Here is a 21,065-nt window from a genome sequence, read left to right on the forward strand (position 1 = left end):
AAAAAAAACGAAACACTTTTAACAAAAGTGTTTTCATGTATGTTCAACTCTGTGGTGTTAAAAAAAAAACAAAAACAAAAAAAAAAAAATGTTATATATGAAGTCTCCTCTCTATTTTTTTGTATTGAGAGTTTCACTTTTCTTCTTCTCGGGTATTTCAAAACAAAAGCGAAATTTAAGCAAATCTCTTTCTTTGGCCAGAGATGAGAAGAAACCTAATTTTTTTTTTGTAGCCCCCTCACCCCACCATCCATGATGATGTCATTCGGCTGTTTATGGCTGATTGCTGGGATTCGAATGGCTATAAGGTATTTATGAGCGTGGCTTGTACAACCTTAGCGGTGTTTGAAACTCAAACAAGATTTAAATACAGTGTTAATGATTTTTTATCAGTTTGCTGTTGTCGATTAATTTTTCAATAAAACACCTGGCTATAAGGATCTTAGAGAGCAAGCCAACAGCATATAGCTTAGCCATCCAAGGTTTGCTTTGATACCAACGGCAGTGAACTTAATTAGCCTAGCGAAGCCATAAAACCAAAGACAAGCTTTTGAATGACGATTACCGTTAGCCAAGAACCACCATAGGCAAAAAAGTTCTTGGCAACCACAAAACAAAACTGCCCATAAAAGTATCTTATATGGCTATATAATAACCGGATTTTCGGTTTGTTACTTAGTTGTGCCTTTGCTTATTAGGCTTTTGAGCAATCTAAAGAAAGCGCTACATTTGGATTGTTTTGCACGAAAAATTTAAATTTGGATACTTGGTTTGGGTTTTACTGGGCAGCAAGTATCATTTCATGCTTTTTTCTAACCACTCTAACCATCACCATCAGCTTTGGAGAAAGAAGCCAAAAATCTTGTAGCCAAATTTTAATTGAATCTAATCATGCAAAGGAACCCACAATTTTACCTATACTTATTCATAAAAGAACTGATTATCTGGTTATTTGAAGAACGAGAGCCATAAAACAAGCAACACTAATGATAATGCGATAAGGGTTATAGCTTGTAACAGTAACCTGTTGTGGCCTATGATGATTTCACATTAGAATATTTTTTTTTTATACCCTACACCATAGGCTGGGGGTATACTAAATTCGTCATTCTGTTTGTAACACCTCGAAATATTCATCTCAGATCCCATAAATTGCCATGACATTTTTAAGTCGATCTAGCCATCCGTCCGTCTGTCTGTCGAAACCACGCTTACTTTCGAAGGAGTAAAGCTAGTCACATGAAATTTTTAACAAATACTTCTTATAAGTGTAGGTCGGTTGGGATTGTAAATGGGCCATATCGGTCCATGTTTTGATAAAGCTGCCATATAAACCGATCTGGGGTCTTGACTTCTTGAGCCACTAGAGGGCGCAGTGTTTATACGATTTGACAGAAATTTTGCATGAGGTGTTTTGTTATGATTTCCAACAACTGTGCCAAGTAAGGTTCAAATCGGTACGTAACCTGATATAGCTGTCATATAAACCGATATTGGACCTTGACTTCTTGAGCCACTAGAGGGCGCAGTATTTACAAGATTTGGCTGAAATTTTGCATGACGTGTTTTGTTATGATTTCCAACAACGGTGCTAAGTATGATTGGAATTGGTTCATAACCTTATATAGCTGCCATATAAACCGATCTGGGGTCTTGACTTCTTGAGCCTTTAGAGGGCGCAGTATTTATACGATTTGGCTGAAATTTTGCATGGGGTGTTTTGCTATGATTGGAATTGGTTCATAACCTGGTATAGCTGCCATATAAACCGATCTGGGATCTTGGAGACCACTGTAGCGCAGATGTTAGCATGTCCGCCTATGACGCTGAACACGTGGGTTCAAATCTTGGCGAGACCATCAGAAAAAATTTTCAGCGATGATTTTCCCCTCCTAATGCTGGCGACATTTGTTAGGTACTATGCCATGTAAAACTTCTCTCCAAAGAGGTGTCGCCCTGCGGCTCGCCGTTCGGACTCGGCTATAAAAAGAAGCCCCTTATCATTGAGCTTAAACTTGAATCGGACTGCACTCATTAATATGTGGGAAAATGGGAAAAATTTGCATTTGCATTTGGGTTCTTGACTTCTTGAACCTCTATAGGGCACAATTATTATATGATTTGAGTGAAATTTTGGTCAAATTTTGGTGAAACTATGGTCTGAATCGGTCTATAGCCTAATACAGCTCCCCTATAAAATGAGCTCCCTATTTTACTTCTTGAGCCCCTAAAGTGCGCAATTCTTACTAGATTTGGCTGAAATTTTAAACAATGACTTCTACTATGGTCTTCAACGTTCATTCCATTATGGTCCGAATCGGGCCAGAACTTGATGTAGCTCCAATATTCATTCTTTTATCCTTTCCTTTGTTTGCCTAAAAAGAGATAACACTCAAAGAACTCGATGTTATCCATGGTGGAGGGTAGATAAGATTCGGCCCGGCCGAACTTAGCTCCCATTTACTTGTTTTGTTACTAAACCTGTTCGTATGTTCTAAGCCTGGTTTCTTAAAATATGCAAACAATTTGTTTTCAGCTAAAAGGAATTTTTGTTTTCTAGAATATTTGTGTTTTTTGGGAACCTTTAGCTACGCATTTCAAACAAAGCAAAAAATAATGTATGTCTATTATTTTTAGCTTTTGCAAGGAAAAATGAACTTTGGAATTCTCCATAGCTATTGGAAAGCAAAATTTAATTAAAATTTGTTGCCTGAATATTGAGTTATACAGTTAAGAGTTTGAATGCCAGATATGGTGTTGTTACACATTCACCAAACCTATTACTTTGTATTCATGCTGTGCATATTGGCAACAAATATCCCATGTGTAGTCAGCGGTGAAGAAACATGTCTCAACTACCTTAAAGATAACATATTTAAAATCGGGTATTCGGTAACCACTGGAGGCCACCGTGGCGCAGAGGTTAGCATGTCCGCCTATGATGCCGAACGCCTGGGTTCAATTCCCGGCGTGAACATCAGAAAAATTTTCAGCGGTGGTTTCCCCCCTCCTAATGCTGGCAACATTTGGGAGGTACTATGCCATGAAAAACTTCTCTCCAAAGAAGTGTCGCTCTGCGGCACGTCGTTCGGAATTGGCTATAAAAAGGAGATCCCTTATCATTGAACTTAAACTTGAATCGGATTGCACTCGTCGGTATGTGAGTTTGCAATGTCATTTATGATGTGATTCCTTAGTATGATGAAATGATTCCTTAGTATGTTTTAAAAAGGAATACTAAACATTTTCGTTAGTTATGTAAAGTTAAAAGTAACTGGCTCACGACTGCTCGATTGATTTCGCAGAGGTTAGCATATCCGCCTATGACGCTACGGTGGCCAATGACATTAGATCTACAAATTTAAGTTTCCGGTATTTGATTATCGCTATGTAGTAGCGAGTATCAGAGAAAATTTGATTTTCAGGAGTGTGGTAAAACCGGATATTCGATAACTGGTTACTCTTTCATTTAATAAAATACTCATATTCTACAAATAACCAAAAGTGAGTACTTACATACGACTATTAAAAAACACGAAAAAGTTTTCTTTCTTCTTATTTTTACACTGATGGAAATAAGACGATAGGTAATCATGAGTGATTGGGAACTAAAACAGACGTCACTCTAAGATGGTTAGAAACCATTACGAATGTCAGAAGAGACTTGGTAACAGGTTTCATTGTTTTAACCCAAATCTGCAGGCTACCAAAGCTCTTGCCATTCTTTGGACGCCTGGCCATGAATCTAGACGAGAATAAAAGGAATATTTCTCAGCGGTGGATGTGCCAATAACAAAAAAAAAACTACTCTTTACAAAGAGATGTTTGATGAGCGGTATACGATTTTGACTCCTCCATAAAAACTTTGAACTAAATCAGGAATCGAACGAAATTTGCCGGTTTGATAGCCGTAAAGCCATGTTAGGATTCAGGACTGACTTAATAAGGTTGCGGAAAGTGACCAGGCGACATTCAATTTTTTGAAATTTTTTCAAGTTTTTACCATTGAGAATATCAAGTTGTTGTTGTTTTAATATTCTTTCCTTGTTTATGTTTTCTATTATTTGTTCTTTTGGCCTTTCTACATTTTGATGTCGGCAAGTGACGTAACCTTCTATTAGTGAGCCCTTGGAAGGATTGTAAGAATCCGTATAAGTGTTGGACAAAATCAAGATTTAAAGTAACCGCTCACTTTACATTATCTCCACTCAATAAACTAGTTCTTGCAATTAGTTCAGTGAGATGTTTTTTGTCCTTTTTTAACGGCGAGTAGTTTCAAATGTCATCTTAAGCAAATACAAGCTTGTATCACACATGTTGCCACCACGCAAAACGGCTGCGTACCTAAATAATACAGCGATTTTGAAATATGGCATGATATGCAAAGGATTTTATTTATGTATGGCAACAGTGTTACAATAGCCATTGCTGCCAATCTTTAATAAAGGAACCATGGACTGATTGATGCAATAAAAGGTGGTACCAAGCAAAAGTATGTTATTACTGAAGTGAAATGTTTGGTTCAGCGAACTAGTTCAGTTCGTTCATTTCAGTTTTCTTTTCGATTGCTTGTATTGCAACCCTGTGCACAGTTGATTGATACAACAATAGTGTGAAAAACTAGTGAACGAAGTGAATGAAGACGTAGTATGTGATTATTGACTGAACTGGGGATACCAAAACATCGACTAAAACCAAACTGTTTAGTTCGTTCATTTCAGTGACCCGTTCAATTGAACTCATTAAATCGGGAATAAAACAGCGCTGAAACACACAACTCCGACATATTATTCGAAACACAATTGAAATTTATTCAAAAATGAACAGTTACGCAATATTAATGGTTAACGGTTATTATCCCCACCACCATAGGATAGGGGGTATATTCATTTAGCCATTCCGTTTGCAACACATCGAAATATCAATTTCCGACCCTATAAAGTATATATATTCTTGATTAGCATAAAAATCTAAGACGATCTTGACATGTCCGTCCGTCTGTCTGTTGAAATCACGTTACAGTATTTAAAAATAGAGGTATTGAGCTGATCCTTTGGACAGATTTTATTTTTGTCCATAAGCAGGTTAATCTCGAAGATGGACTATATAGAACTATATCTTGATATAGCTCCTATATAGACAGATCCGCCGATTTAGGTTAGGCCCTTAAAAGGCACATTAATTATCCGATTGTGCTGAAATTTTGGACAGTAAGTTGTGTTAGGCTCTTCGCCATCCTTCCTTAATTTGGCTCAGATTTGGATATAGCTGCCATATAGACCGATCCTCCGATTTAGGATCGTAAGCCCATAAAAGCCACATTTATTATTCGATTTCGCTGAAATTTGGGACAGTGAGTTATTTTAGGCCCTTCGACCTTATTCGTTTATTTGGCCCAGATCGGTTCAGATTTGGATATAGTTGCCATATAGACCGATTTAGGGTCTTAGGCCCATAAAAGCCGCATTTATTATCCGATTTTGATGAAATTTGGGACAGTGAGTTGTGTTAGGCCCTTCGACATTATTCGTTTATTTGGCCCAGATCGGTTCAGATTTGGATAAAGCTGGCATATGGACCGACCTTCCGATTTAGGGTCTTAGTCCCATAAAAGCCACATTTGTTATCCGATTTTGCTGAAATTTAGGATAGTCGGTTGTGTCTTCGACATCCTTCGTCAATTTGGCCCAGAGCGGTCCAGATTTGGATATTGCTGCCATATAGACCGATCCTTCGATTTAGGGTCTTAGGCCCATAAAAGCCACATTTATTATCCGATTTTGCTGAAATTTGAGACAGTGTGTTGTGTTAGGCCCTTCGACAATATTCGTTTATTTGGCCCAGATCGGTTCAAATTTGGATATAGCTGCCATATAGACCGATCTCTCGGTTTTAGGTCTTGCACCCATCAAAGGCGCATTTATTGTCCGATTTTGCCGAAATTTGAGACAGTGAGTTGTGTTAGGCTCTACGACGTCCTTCTTCAATTTGGCTGAAATCGGTCAAGATTTGAATATAGCTGCCATATAGACCGATCTCTCGATTTAAGGTTTTAGGGCCCATAAAAGGCGCATTTATTGTCCGATTTTGCCGAAATTTGGGACAATGAGTTGTGTCAGGCTCATCGACGTCCTTCTTCAAATTGGCCCAGATCGGTGCAGATTTGATTATAACTGCCATATAGACCAATCTCTCTATTTAAAGTCTTGGCCCCATAAAAGGCGCATTTATAATCCCATTTCACTGAAATTTGACACGGTGACTTATGTTAGGCTTTACAACATCCGTGTCGTATATCGTTGAGATCGGTGTATATTTAGATATAGTTACTAAAACGACTAATATTTTGTTATACACAATTGAACAATGACTTGTACCGACTAGTATTTGGTCCAAATCGGAACATATTTCGATACAACTGCTATGGGGCATTTTTCATCGGATTTTGACGAAAGGTGGTTTACTTCAATACCCGAGGTGTCGGGTATCCAAAGTTTGGCACGGCCGAATTTAATGCCTTTTTACTTGTTTTTTCATAATTTTTTTTTATTACATAGCCATAGTTTTTCTCAGATGGTCAATGCATATTTTATTGATATTATCCTTTTTCTTAACGAAAATCTCTAGAATAGCATTTGCCATGTTATAAAAAAAACACCTAACCAGCTACTTGTTTTGTATTTGCCATACCCATACTTTTGGATTTTATATCTTGTGTTCAGCATCGTAGGCAGACATGCGCCTAACCTAAGCGCCATGTTGGCATCCAGTACTTAGTCCTCCAGTTTTTTTTTGGGACTTAACTAAGCACTTAATTCCATAGCTCATTATTAGTTTTATTTAATTTATTCGTTTTTTTTTCTTGCCTTGCCATTACGTGCTTAGATGGTTGCTCCCTTTCGAGTAACCTCTGTTACGCATACCTAATGATGGCATCACAGGCATCGTATAGATACCTGTGTGGAGTGTATGCCATATTGATTTACTTGTTGAGAATCACTGTTGAAGCATTTGTAAATTAAACTTAATTGACCCTTAAGTAGAACATTTCGAGCAAAGCCAAAGAAGAACCACACTGCTCCATAGTCATTATCGGACAAAAACTGAAAATTTCTGACCAAAAGTTCTAAGCCATTAGAGATGAACGTGCTGAGATAAGTGGCATGTAGAGTTGGTTAGTTCTTGGGATTTCTTTGTGTTTCCGTGTTCTTGTCCGAGTTAGGCAGAGGGGAGAAACCCAATATGTTTATCCATTGCAAAAAACTTTCCATACTAGAGGTGCCAAAGTGTTATTGAAATGCCATGGGAGATGGTAAATATGGGTGTTAGTGTTAATGTGTCAAACGAGGGGCGTTTGTTTTTTTGATTTTTTTTTTTAGCTAGAACTAGAATTTTATGATTTATAGAGTTTTCTCCTTTTTCTAGAAATTTGATTATGAGATATGCCGTGTCTTTGGCAGGGGGGGCAACACACAAACATACCACTACGTATAGCTATTTTCGGCTAGGTGACATCATTGCGACATATGAAATTTCCAAAATTGGCTTTTGTCTATTTAGTATTTAGTCGCTCCAAAAATGTATATTTCATAGATTCATACTATGTTGTGAGCTAGCTGCTGATCTGGTTTTCTGGGGGTTTAGCATATTTTGGCATATTTTATTAGGGGCCAGTCTATCAACAAGGCATTAGAGTTAGTCAGTCAGTTAGCTAGCCAGTCATTCAATATATGCGGATATGAATAGCATCTTTGCGAAGACGTTAAATTCAAATAAAAATAAAAATCCAAAAGAAAAAAACTGGTATGCTAGAGTTTGTCCCCAAGTAGTTATTAAGGCCTAATTTAATTAATGCTAATTAATTCTTTTCTTATACAATTTTATAGCAAATAAAATCAAAACTATTTTTTGTTTTTCCTAAACATGGCATAAAAGAGGGTGGTCATATGATGATGAGCAAAAAAGCAAAAAAAAGTAACAAAACGGCCACAGAAGCCATTAAGACATTCTGGCTGTACAGCCTTATAAGCTTCCCCTGGCTATAACAGGAAACCTTTGTTGGTCTTTTATCTTACAAAGGAATGGCTTGGCTTGTTTTTTTGCATACTTCAAGCGGATGGCCTTCAAAACTTGTGTTTCATTTAGGGCTGGTTCGGTTTGGTTTGGTTTGTTTTAGCAAAGGAACAAGTTTTGCCTAAAAAACAAAATACTTAGGAAGCCGTTTTTTGGTTGAAAGGGAATAAGAAAAGTCTTTATACCGAAACTTGTTGAACAAGCTGTAAAAAAAAGCAAAAATTTATTTTTGCAAGCCTAGTTGTCTTCTTGGCGCAAACATGTTGCCGAACTGACTTTAAGGCAAAACTCTCCATAATATGCAATTATTTGCACTCAGAATTGAGTAGGTTTTTACCAATGCCATTCATGTGTTAAAGAACGTTTTGCATTATTTTCATGTGGCAGGGAGCATACCTCAATCTCCTCTAGTTGCCAATCAACTCCAATGACAGTTGGCCCGTTGACCTTCTCCGCCAAAAGTGCTCAATGTAATGAAGGCAAAATTTATTGGTGCGTAAGGCAAATTCACATAAATTGTGACATGCTGAGATGAGACTTGGTTTTGAGGCTGCGCAAATGCAACAGCTTGAAAAATGTGTGCGTGCTGATGATGGCTAGGTGATGATTTTACTTCAGTTGGGGTGACCATATATTCTAAAACTGCATTAAACGAGTTATGATAATTTATTAAGATTCTGCATAGTTTTATTTTTCATTTCATATATTCGTTGTTAAAGCTCATCTTTTTAGGCGATATCGTAAACATGTCATCTCAACTGGCTGGCTGGCTGGCTGGCAAATTATTTAAATGTCATGCTACATAAAATGCTATGCGTTGTTGGAGAGGGGTGGGGGGGTCTTAAACTTTTATGATTTTTCTTTTGTTGAAAAAAAAAGAAACAAAATATTCCATTCTTTGGCTGGCCAACCTGATCTTTACTAAAATCAAATCCACTTGTTGTCAACTTTTTTGAATAGATTTTTTTTTTCTTAAATCAATTCAAGCCATCAAATAAACGAACTGGAAAACAAACGCCTTTAAGACCATAGCGATTATTATTCATTGAATTTGAAGAGTGCGTTCACATGATGCTCGATGGCTGTATGGCAGAAGGTGGTTAAATAAATGATTTTCAGACAGCCAAAGATTTTGAAGAGTTGATTTTTAATACTTTGACACCTGACAAGCCCTTAAAGCCGTATGCCAGCAGGGAAGGAGGATGGAGGAGTAGCAATTTGTGTTAATAGCACAAAGAAAAATAATTAAATTTTTTGAAACAGAAGATACAAGTCAAGGTCATAAAAAAAATGTGATTATACCCTACACCACTACTTGGGTACAGGGTATTATAACTTAGTGAATTAGTTTGTAACACCCAAAAGCAAGAGAGATAATATACCGATCGACTAAGAATCACTTTCTGATGCGATTTAGCTATGTCCGTCTGTCTGGCCGCCTGTCCATGTTAATTTGTGTACAAACTACAGGTAGCAATTTTCATCCGATCGTCTTCAAATTTAGCATGGGCATGTTTTTCGGCCTAGAGACAAAGCCCATTGAAATTGGAAAAAATCGGTTCAAATTTGGGTATAGCTCCCATATATATGTTCGTCCAATACTGCAGTAATACTGCAATAAAATGGTTATTTGTTAACCGATTTGCTCGAAATTTGGCCGGAAGGATTTTCTTATCACTCCCAATATTACAGGTGAATTTCATTAAAATCGGTTCAGATTTGCATATAGCTCCCATATACATATGTTCGTCCGATTTGCAGTAATAATGCAATAAAATGGTCATTTGTTAACCGATTATCTTGAAATTTGGCAGGAAGAATTTTCTTATCACCCTCAACATTACAGGTGAATTTCATTAAAATCGGTTCAGATTTGCATATAGCTCCCATATGTATATGTTCCTCCGATTTGCAGTAATAATGCAATAAAATAGTCATTTGTTAACCGAGACTCTTGAAATTTGTTAGGAAGGATTTTCTCTAGACTCTTGACATTACTGTTGTATTTCATGGAAATCCGTTCAGATTTAGATATAGCTCTCATAGATATATATCACCCGATTTTCCCTCCTAGAGCCACTGCAAGCGCATTTATTAATTAATCATCCCAATATTTTGTACAACGCTTTCCTCGACGGCTTCCGCAATGTCTATAAAGTTTGCTCGTAATCCGTTCAGATTTAGACATAGCTCTCATATATATTCACGCCCGATTTTCCCTCCTAGAGCCACTGCAAGGTCATTTATTGACCAATCTTCCCGAAATTTTGTACAACGCTTTCCTCGACGACTTTCACAATGTCTATAAAGTTTGCTCGAAATGGGTTCAGATTTGGATATAGCTCCCATATATATGTTCGTCCGATTTTCAGTAATATTGCAATCAAATGGTCATTTATTAAGCAATTCTCTCGAAATGTGGCAGGAAGGATTTTCACTTGCTTCTCGACATTATAGATGAATTTTATAGAAATCGGTTCAGATTTAGATATAGCTGTCATATATGTATATCGCCCGATTTTAACTTCTTGAGTCACAGCAAGCTCATTTATTGACCCATCTTGCCAACAATTTTGCAAAACGCTTTTCTCGACGACTACCACAGTATCTGAGAAGTTTGCTCGAAATCAGTTCAGAATTAGATATAGCTCCCATATATATGTTCGTCAAATTTTGGGTAATTTGCCATAATGTTGTCATTTGTCAACTGAAGTTATTATAGTTTGAACATATTTCCTCTCCAAGATCCATAAAAATTCTGAATTGGATATATTTCCCACATTGTACTTACAGGGTAGGTGTAGGGTATTATACAGTCCGCACCGCCCGAATTTTGCCCTTCTTTACTGGTTTTTTATGATATGATTGCCAAAAGAACAAATAATCCCGTTTTTTAAGAAAAACCTTCTCTGTTTACATTTTTTTTTCCAAATTCATACCAAAAATATAAAGTATCATAAACATTTATGTATTAATTCATAATATACTACGATAGAAATGATTTTTTAGGATCCTCTTATATGAGCTTTTATTTTAAGATTTTAACCAACCACTATAACCATGACATAATTTCTTGAGAACTTTCATTCACTGTGACTCATTGCCAGCATATAATCCCAGCATTCAAAATCTAGCACTCCTTTCTAAAAATAAATGATTTATTTTTAATTGCATTTAGTCATTTGCATATGTATGCTATAATGAAATGCTTCTTCATTTTAAATAAATCAAAATGTCAATGCCAAACGCATACTCATATATGCATGCTATATGCGAAGTTTCTGTTGTTCAAGCTAAATGACAAATATTTGAGTTGAATTGTTTTTTAATTAAATGCCAAACAACAACATGTTTGGGTATTTCCAAATTAGCAATTGTCTACAATTTAATAGATGTATGCGCTAGCGATTGCTAGGAAAGTTATTGATTTTTTTTTTTTATCAAAGAAGTAATATTTCATTTCATTCGTACATCATGGATTGCATTCAACTGAAACAAGGGAGAAAATTCTACAACAGGGTTGCCAGATTTTAGGTTTATATCATGTAAGGTTGCCTATGAGCTAGTACTGCGTTGACTATTCGCCCGAACAGTATAAATGATTTGTGATGAAGAGAATGCGAACACATTCCGCAGAAGTGGTACCGAGTTCTATAAGCAAAATATTAGCTACAAGTCGCTGCGTCAGTATAAACTTCTCTTCAATTGATTGCAAATGTAATGTAAATGCTCACGAACTGGGTAACAAATAAATCTTCTGCAATGTAGTTGCTTGTATTGTATGTTCTTCTTTGAATAGTGTCAATGTTATATCGTCCAACATAGTGCGTCAGATTCCGCAATCAGCTAATAGACAATTTTCTTGCGAATGAACTAGCACTAGGCTTCAACATGGATTTAAAGCCCATGAACTTACTGCAGCTTGAAAATAGGGTTATTTGAAAGATTTCCTTTAAAATTAACCTACTGCCAAATAAGCTTACTTCAAAACCGCAATCAGTATTGTGAATATGGTCATATATGTCTATTCGTTGTACCTGGTAAACACATCCTTCTTAAACTAGGTATTGTTTTGATACACAACAGAGCCTTCAAAAATTGAGATATTGAGCTGAAATTTGGCACAATTACGTCTTTTTGATAAACGCTGGCTTAATTCTGAATATGAGAAAATGAATAAAATGTTGAAACTTTTTGGAGTTAATGAGGATTAGTTTTCCCTTCTTCCTATTCTATTTTGCTGTTTTCTACCTCAATAATTCATACACACTCTATGTTGTTGCCACTCCCTCTACCCAACTCGTTGGTTTAAAATTTAAAGACATTCAGTGACCGTTATTTTAGATGTTAATGAAATTACATTACATTCTCATCAATGTCGGGGACATGTGTGTACCCTTTGACATCACATTGGCATTCACGAAAACTGATAACATTCAGTCTCTCACACAAGGACACCAATAATGATTCTCGGTATTATGCGGATTGTTCAACTAATCAAGGCATCAAGCTACCTCAAGAACTTACAGCATCTGCACACACATACACACCTTTACTAGACAAGCAAACTAATTTAAAATGTAATCAATCAAGAGTGCAAACACTAATGCTGCAGTCAAACATGTAAAGGGTGATTTTTTTGAGGTTAGGATTTTCATGCATTAGTATTTGACAGATCACGTGGGATTTCAGACATGGTGTCAAAGAGAAAGATGCTCAGTATGCTTTGACATTTCATCATGAATAGACTTACTAACGAGCAACGCTTGCAAATCATTGAATTTTATTACCAAAATCAGTGTTCGGTTCGAAATGTGTTCATTCACCGTAACGTTGCGTCCAACAGCATCTTTGAAAAAATACGGTCCAATGATTCCACCAGCGTATAAACCACACTAAACAGTGCATTTTTCGGGATGCATGGGCAGTTCTTGAACGGCTTCTGGTTGCTCTTCACTCCAAATGCGGCAATTTTGCTTATTTACGTAGCCATTCAACCAGAAATGAGCCTCATCGCTGAACAAAATTTGTCAAAATTTGAACACATTTCGAACCGAACACTGATTTTGGTAATAAAATTCAATGATTTGCAAGCGTTGCTCGTTAGTAAGTCTATTCATGATGAAATGTCAAAGCATACTGAGCATCTTTCTCTTTGACACCATGTCTGAAATCCCACGTGATCTGTCAAATACTAATGCATGAAAATCCTAACCTCAAAAAAATCACCCTTTATGTCTCTGAAGGTGGGCATTATTTGGCTAAAACGTCTCTCCTCTGCCTCTCTGTGTTAAATATTCGGAAATATGGCAGCTAAGCCAAGTCGTCCGCTATCTTAAGACCCAGTAGAATTTCTTAATCTCTTGCCTATGGTTCAATCATTGTGAGCCGCTTAAGATTAAATAGCGTTGGCCAATAGATTGGCATGTCATTTTCTGTTGGGAGTTCATCAAATGTCAGGCAGTTTATGTGACTGCGGTGGTGGCGATTGTTGTTGCTGTGGCACGCATGTGAATCAGGCTTGTAACACTTTTCTGACGCGTTTTTTTTTCTTGAATATTGGTTTTTTTTGTTTGTTTCTGCTTAAATTTGGATTTCCAAACATTTGTCTGTGTCAGAAACGTCAAGTGATTTGGCGATTATTTTTATGATTTTCTATTATTTTTTTGACAAACATTTAATGTGTATAAGAAGGCGGAGGGAGATGATGGCATGTAAAAGATTTGCTGTACATATCACGATTTTATGGCTATGCCTTGTTGGCTTAGGGGGCTATTCACTGTGAGATTGGCCAATAAAATTTTTCAGTGTATTCACCTTATCCTGACATTTCACATTTGTCTAGAATCCAGAGATGCCAAAGACGATGGCCGTCATGACCCAGGGGTGGCTAACATAAGGCAGTCAGTTAGTGAGTGAGTGACTGACTGATAGGTAGGCAGTTAGTTACAGGCACATGACTTAACTAACGGTGCCTACCATTGTTTGAGCCATAATTAAAAACATATCTATTTTGAGCACAAACAATAGCTTCCGCCTTAAATTATGGCTGTGTGCCTGACACATTACCGGACAGTCAACCAGCCAACTCATCTATTGATGAGTGAGTGATATGTATTAGTTGTGCGAATTACCAACAACACCAACATCATCATCATCATCTTTACACAAAGTGTGTGTGTGTGGTGTAGGGAAAGCCATTATTGCTAATCTAACCTTAACCCAATCGATGCGACGACGTGCGGCTTAACGTATAACTACCATGTCTTTTGGGTATTTAAGACTCACACACATGCATGTGTATTATTTGGGAGGGGGGGATTAATTGCAGCAGAATAAGCACAAAAACGACAAGACTTTTAACACGCCCTTTAACAACCAAAACGTCTCTGCTGGCCAACTAGTATGTAGTCATGGTTTTGCCATGGCAGATGGACGGGAAACCACAACCAAAGAAACGCACACTTCACGATTGTTTCTTACAGTTTGTCAGTCTGTCTAGCTGTATGTCTTTGCTGCATGGTTGGTGCCACCTTCAGTTAGTTTTGGCATTTGATGAAAATTGGTGTGTGAGAGAGTAAACATGCCTGTATGGTATATGAGAGCTATATGCCAGTTTGGGAGACTTGTTGCAGACTTGTTTATTGCTTGACAGTTGATTAATTAAATAAAGCTGTCAAAATGTTTAATGTCTTTGAAAACTGTTAATTCCCCCTCACTGGCAAAACAACAATCTCACATAAATTCTTTGCCCGAATTTATTACTTGATCCCATAGAATATCAATTGAATTTGTTACGGTTTGCTTGATGATGATTACTTTGTTGTATTTAAAAATGATTTCAAGGCCTTCATCCTCCTCAATCAACTGTGCGTTAAGCGGCACTAGGTTATCACAATGGGTGAGAAATAACAAAAAAGTTGCCTAAGTAGAGTTTGGTGATGAAATAAAGAAGTGTAAGATCAGGAGTAGAACTCTGTGAGAAGGGTTCCCTAATAAAAGGTTACATCACTTGTCGGAAACTCAAAGTGGAAAGGCCCCATGAATATAGTGTATAACAAATTTTGTCAATTGAAAGTGCCACCATGTATTTGAAGTGTCGAAAGAAGCATTGAAATGTTTAGTCTTCCTTAAACAGTGTAAGATTTACTTCACTCCGTCTAGGCCCAAAATGGAGCACAACTCACATGTATGGGCTAGAGCTTCAAAATCATCATCACCTGGAGCTATTGCACCGTGTGCAGAGGAGAGCGATGACATTGATTGGGGACAGTGGGGTTTCCAACTCTATTGCCTCCCTCGATCAGCGTCGCAAGGTTAGTCGGGTTGTTTGGCGCTGTTCTATCGGTATTTTCATGATGTGTGTTTGTCTGATATTCGTCTGCTTATTCCTGATTGACCAGCGGACCCCACAATGCATTATAGAGAGAATTCTTATTTCGCCCCAACCGTTCGTATGTGGAATCGACTTCCGGCAAATGTTTTTCCCACCCACTTTGACATTTAAAGATTTAAGATAAATGTCAATAAGCATTACATCCTTTCCCCCCCTCCAATTTCTAATTTCCTCCCGCCAACGTAATGCACTGCATTCAAAGGGGACATCCCCTGCGAGTTGGCCGTTAGAAAAAAAAAATTGGCTTATATGGGGGCTATGCATATTTGAGGATCTTCCTAGGCCGTTTTTGGTGTGAAACTTATAGCCAAATCTCAGCAACAAAAACGGCTGGTATAGGCTTAAGAAGTCCAATCAAAGAAAGCCATGACAATTTTCAATTCCAACCCATAGTGCATGTCGCAAGTGCAATGTATGAGCATAGTGTAGCTAAGCTATGAAGATGATGACTATGATTATTGCTTTCAAAACGCCATCAATGGCTATAGTGACTGAATTTAACAACTTTTTTCAATGATTTTCATAGCTTAAGGTTTGGCAAATGTCATCTACGCAAATGCGTTTGTACTCAAGAAACAAAAAATTTTTCAATAAACATACAGCAAAAACACATGCAAAAAATGCAGATACACCAGTCATGACAAAATGCTGGCAACAAATTAATTTGCATATCTAATAAAACTGTGCATGTATCAGAATTTGATAAAGAGAAGAAGGCGAGCGATGAAGACAGAAGACAAAACGTACCGAAAATCGAGTACAATTTGACATTTAGAAGGTGAAGAAGGCAAGAGATTCAGCAGGCAATAGAAGGGGTTTCAATGAACCGGATCTTGAAAGAAATTAATTGCAGAAATGAATAACTAACTGGAAATTGCAAATAGTCTTTGGAAGGGTTGTGGTGGTGGCTTCAAATGCAGATGGAACAATAAGAAAATTAATGCCAACACAGGCCAAGAACAACAAATAATAATAATTAAAAAAAAACATAAAGAAATACAACAATAACAATAAGACAAAATATCAAATGACAAGCAATGGTCATTTGTCATTAATATGGTCATTGTTTAAAGTAGACCAACAAAGTGATTTTTTAACTTCCGATGGTGTATTTTTATATCATATGTTGTGAAGGGGCCTTTATTGTGCAGTGATCTCTCACACTTAATGGGCTGCCTGCACTTCTCTTCCTGATTGTATCTCTCGTTCGTGTTTGTTTCTCATCTAACAGCACAGCCAATTAGTAGCTTGTCCAAAAGTTTTGTAGATATTTATGGTTTAAATCTTTAGTTTGGCATTAATTTGTTCTATTCCCATTCTTTATTTATGTTCCACTTGGGAATCGTTAAGTTATGTTTTTTCTCTAACCACTTAGCATGGGGAAACAAAAAGATTAAAATCCAACCATAAACCAGTTATTAAAATGGGTACAACTTTCAGACGAAAGTGCTTCAAGAATTTCAATAGACGACAAGGTCATTTATAAGACAATATGGATATAGCCCCGAGAGCAGACCCAACCCAAAAACTCAGGGAAATAATTAGGCAAGCAGAAACTAGGGGAAAACTTGTTTAGCTGAGCAGATAAGGAAGACATGCAAATACAATTTCAGCATAATTTGTTAAAAAAAAAAACTAATCAAAGCATTTCTGAAATTTTGTTTGGTTTTAATATAAGAAAAAAATGCTTGAATCTAAAAAATTTGAAATTTAAATTTAAAGAACAATTTTATTGTTGTTTAAAATATTCTAATATTTTGGCTGCCAAATCAAAGCAGTTTTGGCTGCCAACTGTTTTTTTTTATAATTCCATTTGTAAATTTTTATAAAATTAATAATTTCCCCTTTTTTTTCTTTTTTCCTTTTCTTTACTTTATACAGGCCATCGCTTGCATTTTTGTGCATAGCGCTATTTCTGTTAAATTAGATTCAGAAAATCGTCGTCTCATTCTTGATATTAAAGATCAAAAGACGACGAATAAGCAATATTATTCGTCAAACTTTGACACGAGTAAGTATTAACTGTTCCCTTTTTTGTTCCATACATTAGCATCATCAATATCCCTCCCCCCACCCACCACAACTTACCCCTAAAAAAATATTTCCCTAAAATTAAAATCCTTGCATCATTCTAAAAATATTATTATATACATAACCTCCCTCTCATAACAGATCATACAAAGTTGTAATTTCTTTTTTTTGTAGACAAATAGAAAAAATAAAAAATTAGAAAATGTTGTGTAGACCTCTATTCCTTTACTATTATTACCACTATCACTCTCTCCCCCTCTTTCCTCTTCTTTAATTTTTATGTTTTGTTATTTTTTAATTTTGTTATTAATTGAAAATTCCTCAAAAAATCCTCCCCCCAAACCCTAGAAAACCAATCCTGTAGAAAATATAATCCTTAACTCTATCAGCATTTTAATTTTTTTATATTTCTTATTGTTTCCTTCGAGTTTGGCCCATCAAATTTAAACAGAAATATATGTAGCCAACCTAACAAATATTCTAATAATCCTAAAAGAAGTAGTAGTTCCTACGCGTTTTCATTATTTTACAATTTTTTTTTTTATGATATTATCTGTTTTTTTCAAATTCATGTAATTTTTTTCATATTTTCTTAAAAATAACGTAGCGCGAGCTCTCGCATAACTTGTCTTTAATGCAACAAACTTGTGTCCTAATAACAAAACGTTTAGGGTGAGAGAGATTACCCTCGACCCGTCGTACTCATCCATATCGTAGTTAAAACCCAATTGAAGTAGTGTTTGTATGTCTGTTTGTATATCGAACATAGTCCATATGTAAATGTAGCCCTCCAAATAGACGCCCACACCCACGCCTAGTATATTACAAAGAAAACCCTAAATGATTATTTCAATTTCCAAAATAAAATTATTTTTATTCTTTTATTTACCATTAAAAAAAAAAAACAACAACAATAACTTGTAGCTTCACTACTAATGAAAAAACTATTTTGAAAAAAAAGAGCTGAAAAGCAAACAAACAAACAAACAAACCACCAAAGCGCAAGCAAGCAAATAAAACGCTGTAGTGTAATCAAACTCAGTTATCAACAGTAATCGTCCATCTCTAAACAGATCGCCACAGATCGACTCGACTTGTAAATATTTTCCCCCAACTCCACCCACCAAATCTCAACAAACAAAATAAATAAAAAAAAAAACAATTACCAACAATCAGCCAGTAAATCAAACAAGCCAAACACTCTTAAATACTCTCTTACTCGCTCTCTCTCTCTCTGTCTTATATTCTTACTCTTACTCCTACACTCTTTCTCTGTTTCTGTCTGTATTGTATTGTATTTGTATGTATGACTAGTATGTTTAGTGGAAGTTCTTAGTACTCGTACATAAACAAAAGCTTCGCATACTCATCCCTATCCCTATTCCACCTACACCTCCTACTCCTCTTTCCTTATTCCAACCACTCCTTTCCGCTCCTTACCACATCTATCGACGTAATGCCTACAAAAGTCAGCAAAACCAAAAGGTGTACATAAAACAAGATTACGTCAATGGGTCCTTCGCACTGTGGGAAACCTTAATGGTTCCCATGGTGGAAGTGCCCTTTGTTTATTGACTTTGGCTTGTTTTTTGATATTTCTTTTTGGTATTTTTTTTTTCATTTGCTGGCTACACCAAGATCTACAACACCAACTCTTAACACTGAAGAAGCCAACAAGAAGAAACAAAAAAAAAAAATGGTTCCCATCTGTAATGAGCTTTAAGCTCCGAGTTTGCCTGATATATTTATTCCACTTATTTCTTTCCATTCCCCCTGCACCCCATCATCCACATATCCTTGGGAAACCTTGTGCTTTCCTTCCTTTCCAAATACCTTTTATGCGAGCAGTGTTAGCGTACTCCTCCTCTCTTTCACAAAAGTCCTACTTTCTTTTCAAATCGAATCTCCCTTTACCCCCACTCCCAGATACCTCTAAGGATAGGTTAGCTTAGGTTAGGTATTTTTATTTCTTTTATATAAGCAACAACAAAAACAAATGAAATTGTGTCTTGTATGTAGGCCTTAATGTTATATAGTACACATAAAACCCAAAAACTTTACACTATTATTTTAACTACCATTCAAAACCCAAACCAATCTGCCTTCTACCACAACAACAACAACAACAACCCTAAGACGCCTACCGTTATGGTTATGATATCGATAAGACTGGTAATTTCCATCATGAGACCAGAGGTCCTGATGGCGTTACATACGGCTGTTATGGTCACATTGATCCCTACAAAGTGCTGCGAGCCACCCATTATGTGGCCGATGCTCACGGTTACCGCACCGTGACTCCTATGCAGCCCGTCGTTACCTACCCGCCCACAGATGATCCCAACGTAAAGAGCAACGGTGTGCTGCTGCAATGGGATGAATTGTATTTCCCCATTGGCTGTGGCAAATTTGAAGGTGGCGTGAGACCGAATATACCTTTGATCTTCATCGAACAAGTACGTTATAACCCCTTTGGCTCGGAGGGGTAGAGCAAATGTTTTTGAGCGCCAAAAAGAACCAGATTGATATTTTAAAATGCCATCCTGTATTGTAGAATCCACAAAACCCAGTTTCACCTGGCTTCTCGGCTGTGCCCGCTTTGGTATTCAAGGGTTCGGATCAGAAGAGTCCCCAGATAATCAGATACGGCGATAATGGCCGGGGTAAAGGGCCTGGCACAGGCGGCACTAGCACTGGTCTATTTGACACTGGCAAAGGACACACATTCGATCAGGCACCTGGCGTGCAAGCGCCCTCGTCACAATCGGTGGCTGCTTTGAGACCCGGTAGTGATGGAAACTTCAGTGAGAATATACTTTTGCACAACAACGATATGGTGACAGGAACCTAGAGATCACCATCATTTGTGTTTGTGTTTCAGATGGCGGCGGATCACCTGCATCGGCGCCATATGTACATGTGGCGGGAGCCCAAGGAGGACATGGTGGATTTGGTGGTAGTGGTGGTAATGGAGGCTTCGGAGGCAATGGCGGTTTCGGTGGAAATGGTCCCAAAGGACCTAATGGACCATCTGGTCCCTCCGGCCCCCATGGACCACCAGGTCCCTTTGGTCCACCAGGTCCACCAGGTCCTCCAGGTCCCTTAGGAAATACTGGCTATGGACAAGGCTCGGGATCGGGAACCCCAGGAAAACTCGGTTACAACGTGGGAACAGGAGGCGACCAATCCAGCGGAACACATGAGGCATATCAGCACCAAGACGGAAATGCGGCGACCGGTTTTCCTGGGGCCATCGGATTCACAGAAGGTTAGCATGCCCACAAAAAGTACAAAAAATAGTTATGCGAAAAAAACTAAATTGGAGCTTGGACACGCATTCACACAGCGAAGAGAGCACAAATACATATCCAGGACGGACCGCCTTTCACTCACAACAACAACTGCGCACTACCTTTTTAAGGCTTTTAGAGACTTTGGTTGTTTTTTTTTGTGTTTTATTAGGAATAATAAATGCTTTAAGAATGCTTGCCGCGGCTCCTGGATTGCACTAAATATCTTCTAACTAACAGCGCAGCACCACCAGCACGCACACTTAGTTCTATTC

At 37.3% G+C, this 21,065-nt stretch overlaps 1 protein-coding gene across 1 annotated transcript in view; it reads left to right on the forward strand.

Annotated features, from left to right (window-relative positions):
- Positions 1 to 21,065, forward strand: part of LOC106093601 (mucin-2) — a 32,063-nt gene that overhangs the window by 5,626 nt on the left and 5,372 nt on the right. Inside the window, exon 3 of the mRNA XM_059371045.1 lies at positions 17,351 to 17,480. Coding sequence (XP_059227028.1) covers positions 17,351 to 17,480 — 130 coding nt within the window. The remainder of the gene's footprint in view (positions 1 to 17,350; positions 17,481 to 21,065) is intronic.

The sequence above is a fragment of the Stomoxys calcitrans genome, chromosome 1, assembly GCF_963082655.1.
Source record: "Stomoxys calcitrans chromosome 1, idStoCalc2.1, whole genome shotgun sequence".
Lineage (NCBI taxonomy): Eukaryota > Metazoa > Arthropoda > Insecta > Diptera > Muscidae > Stomoxys > Stomoxys calcitrans.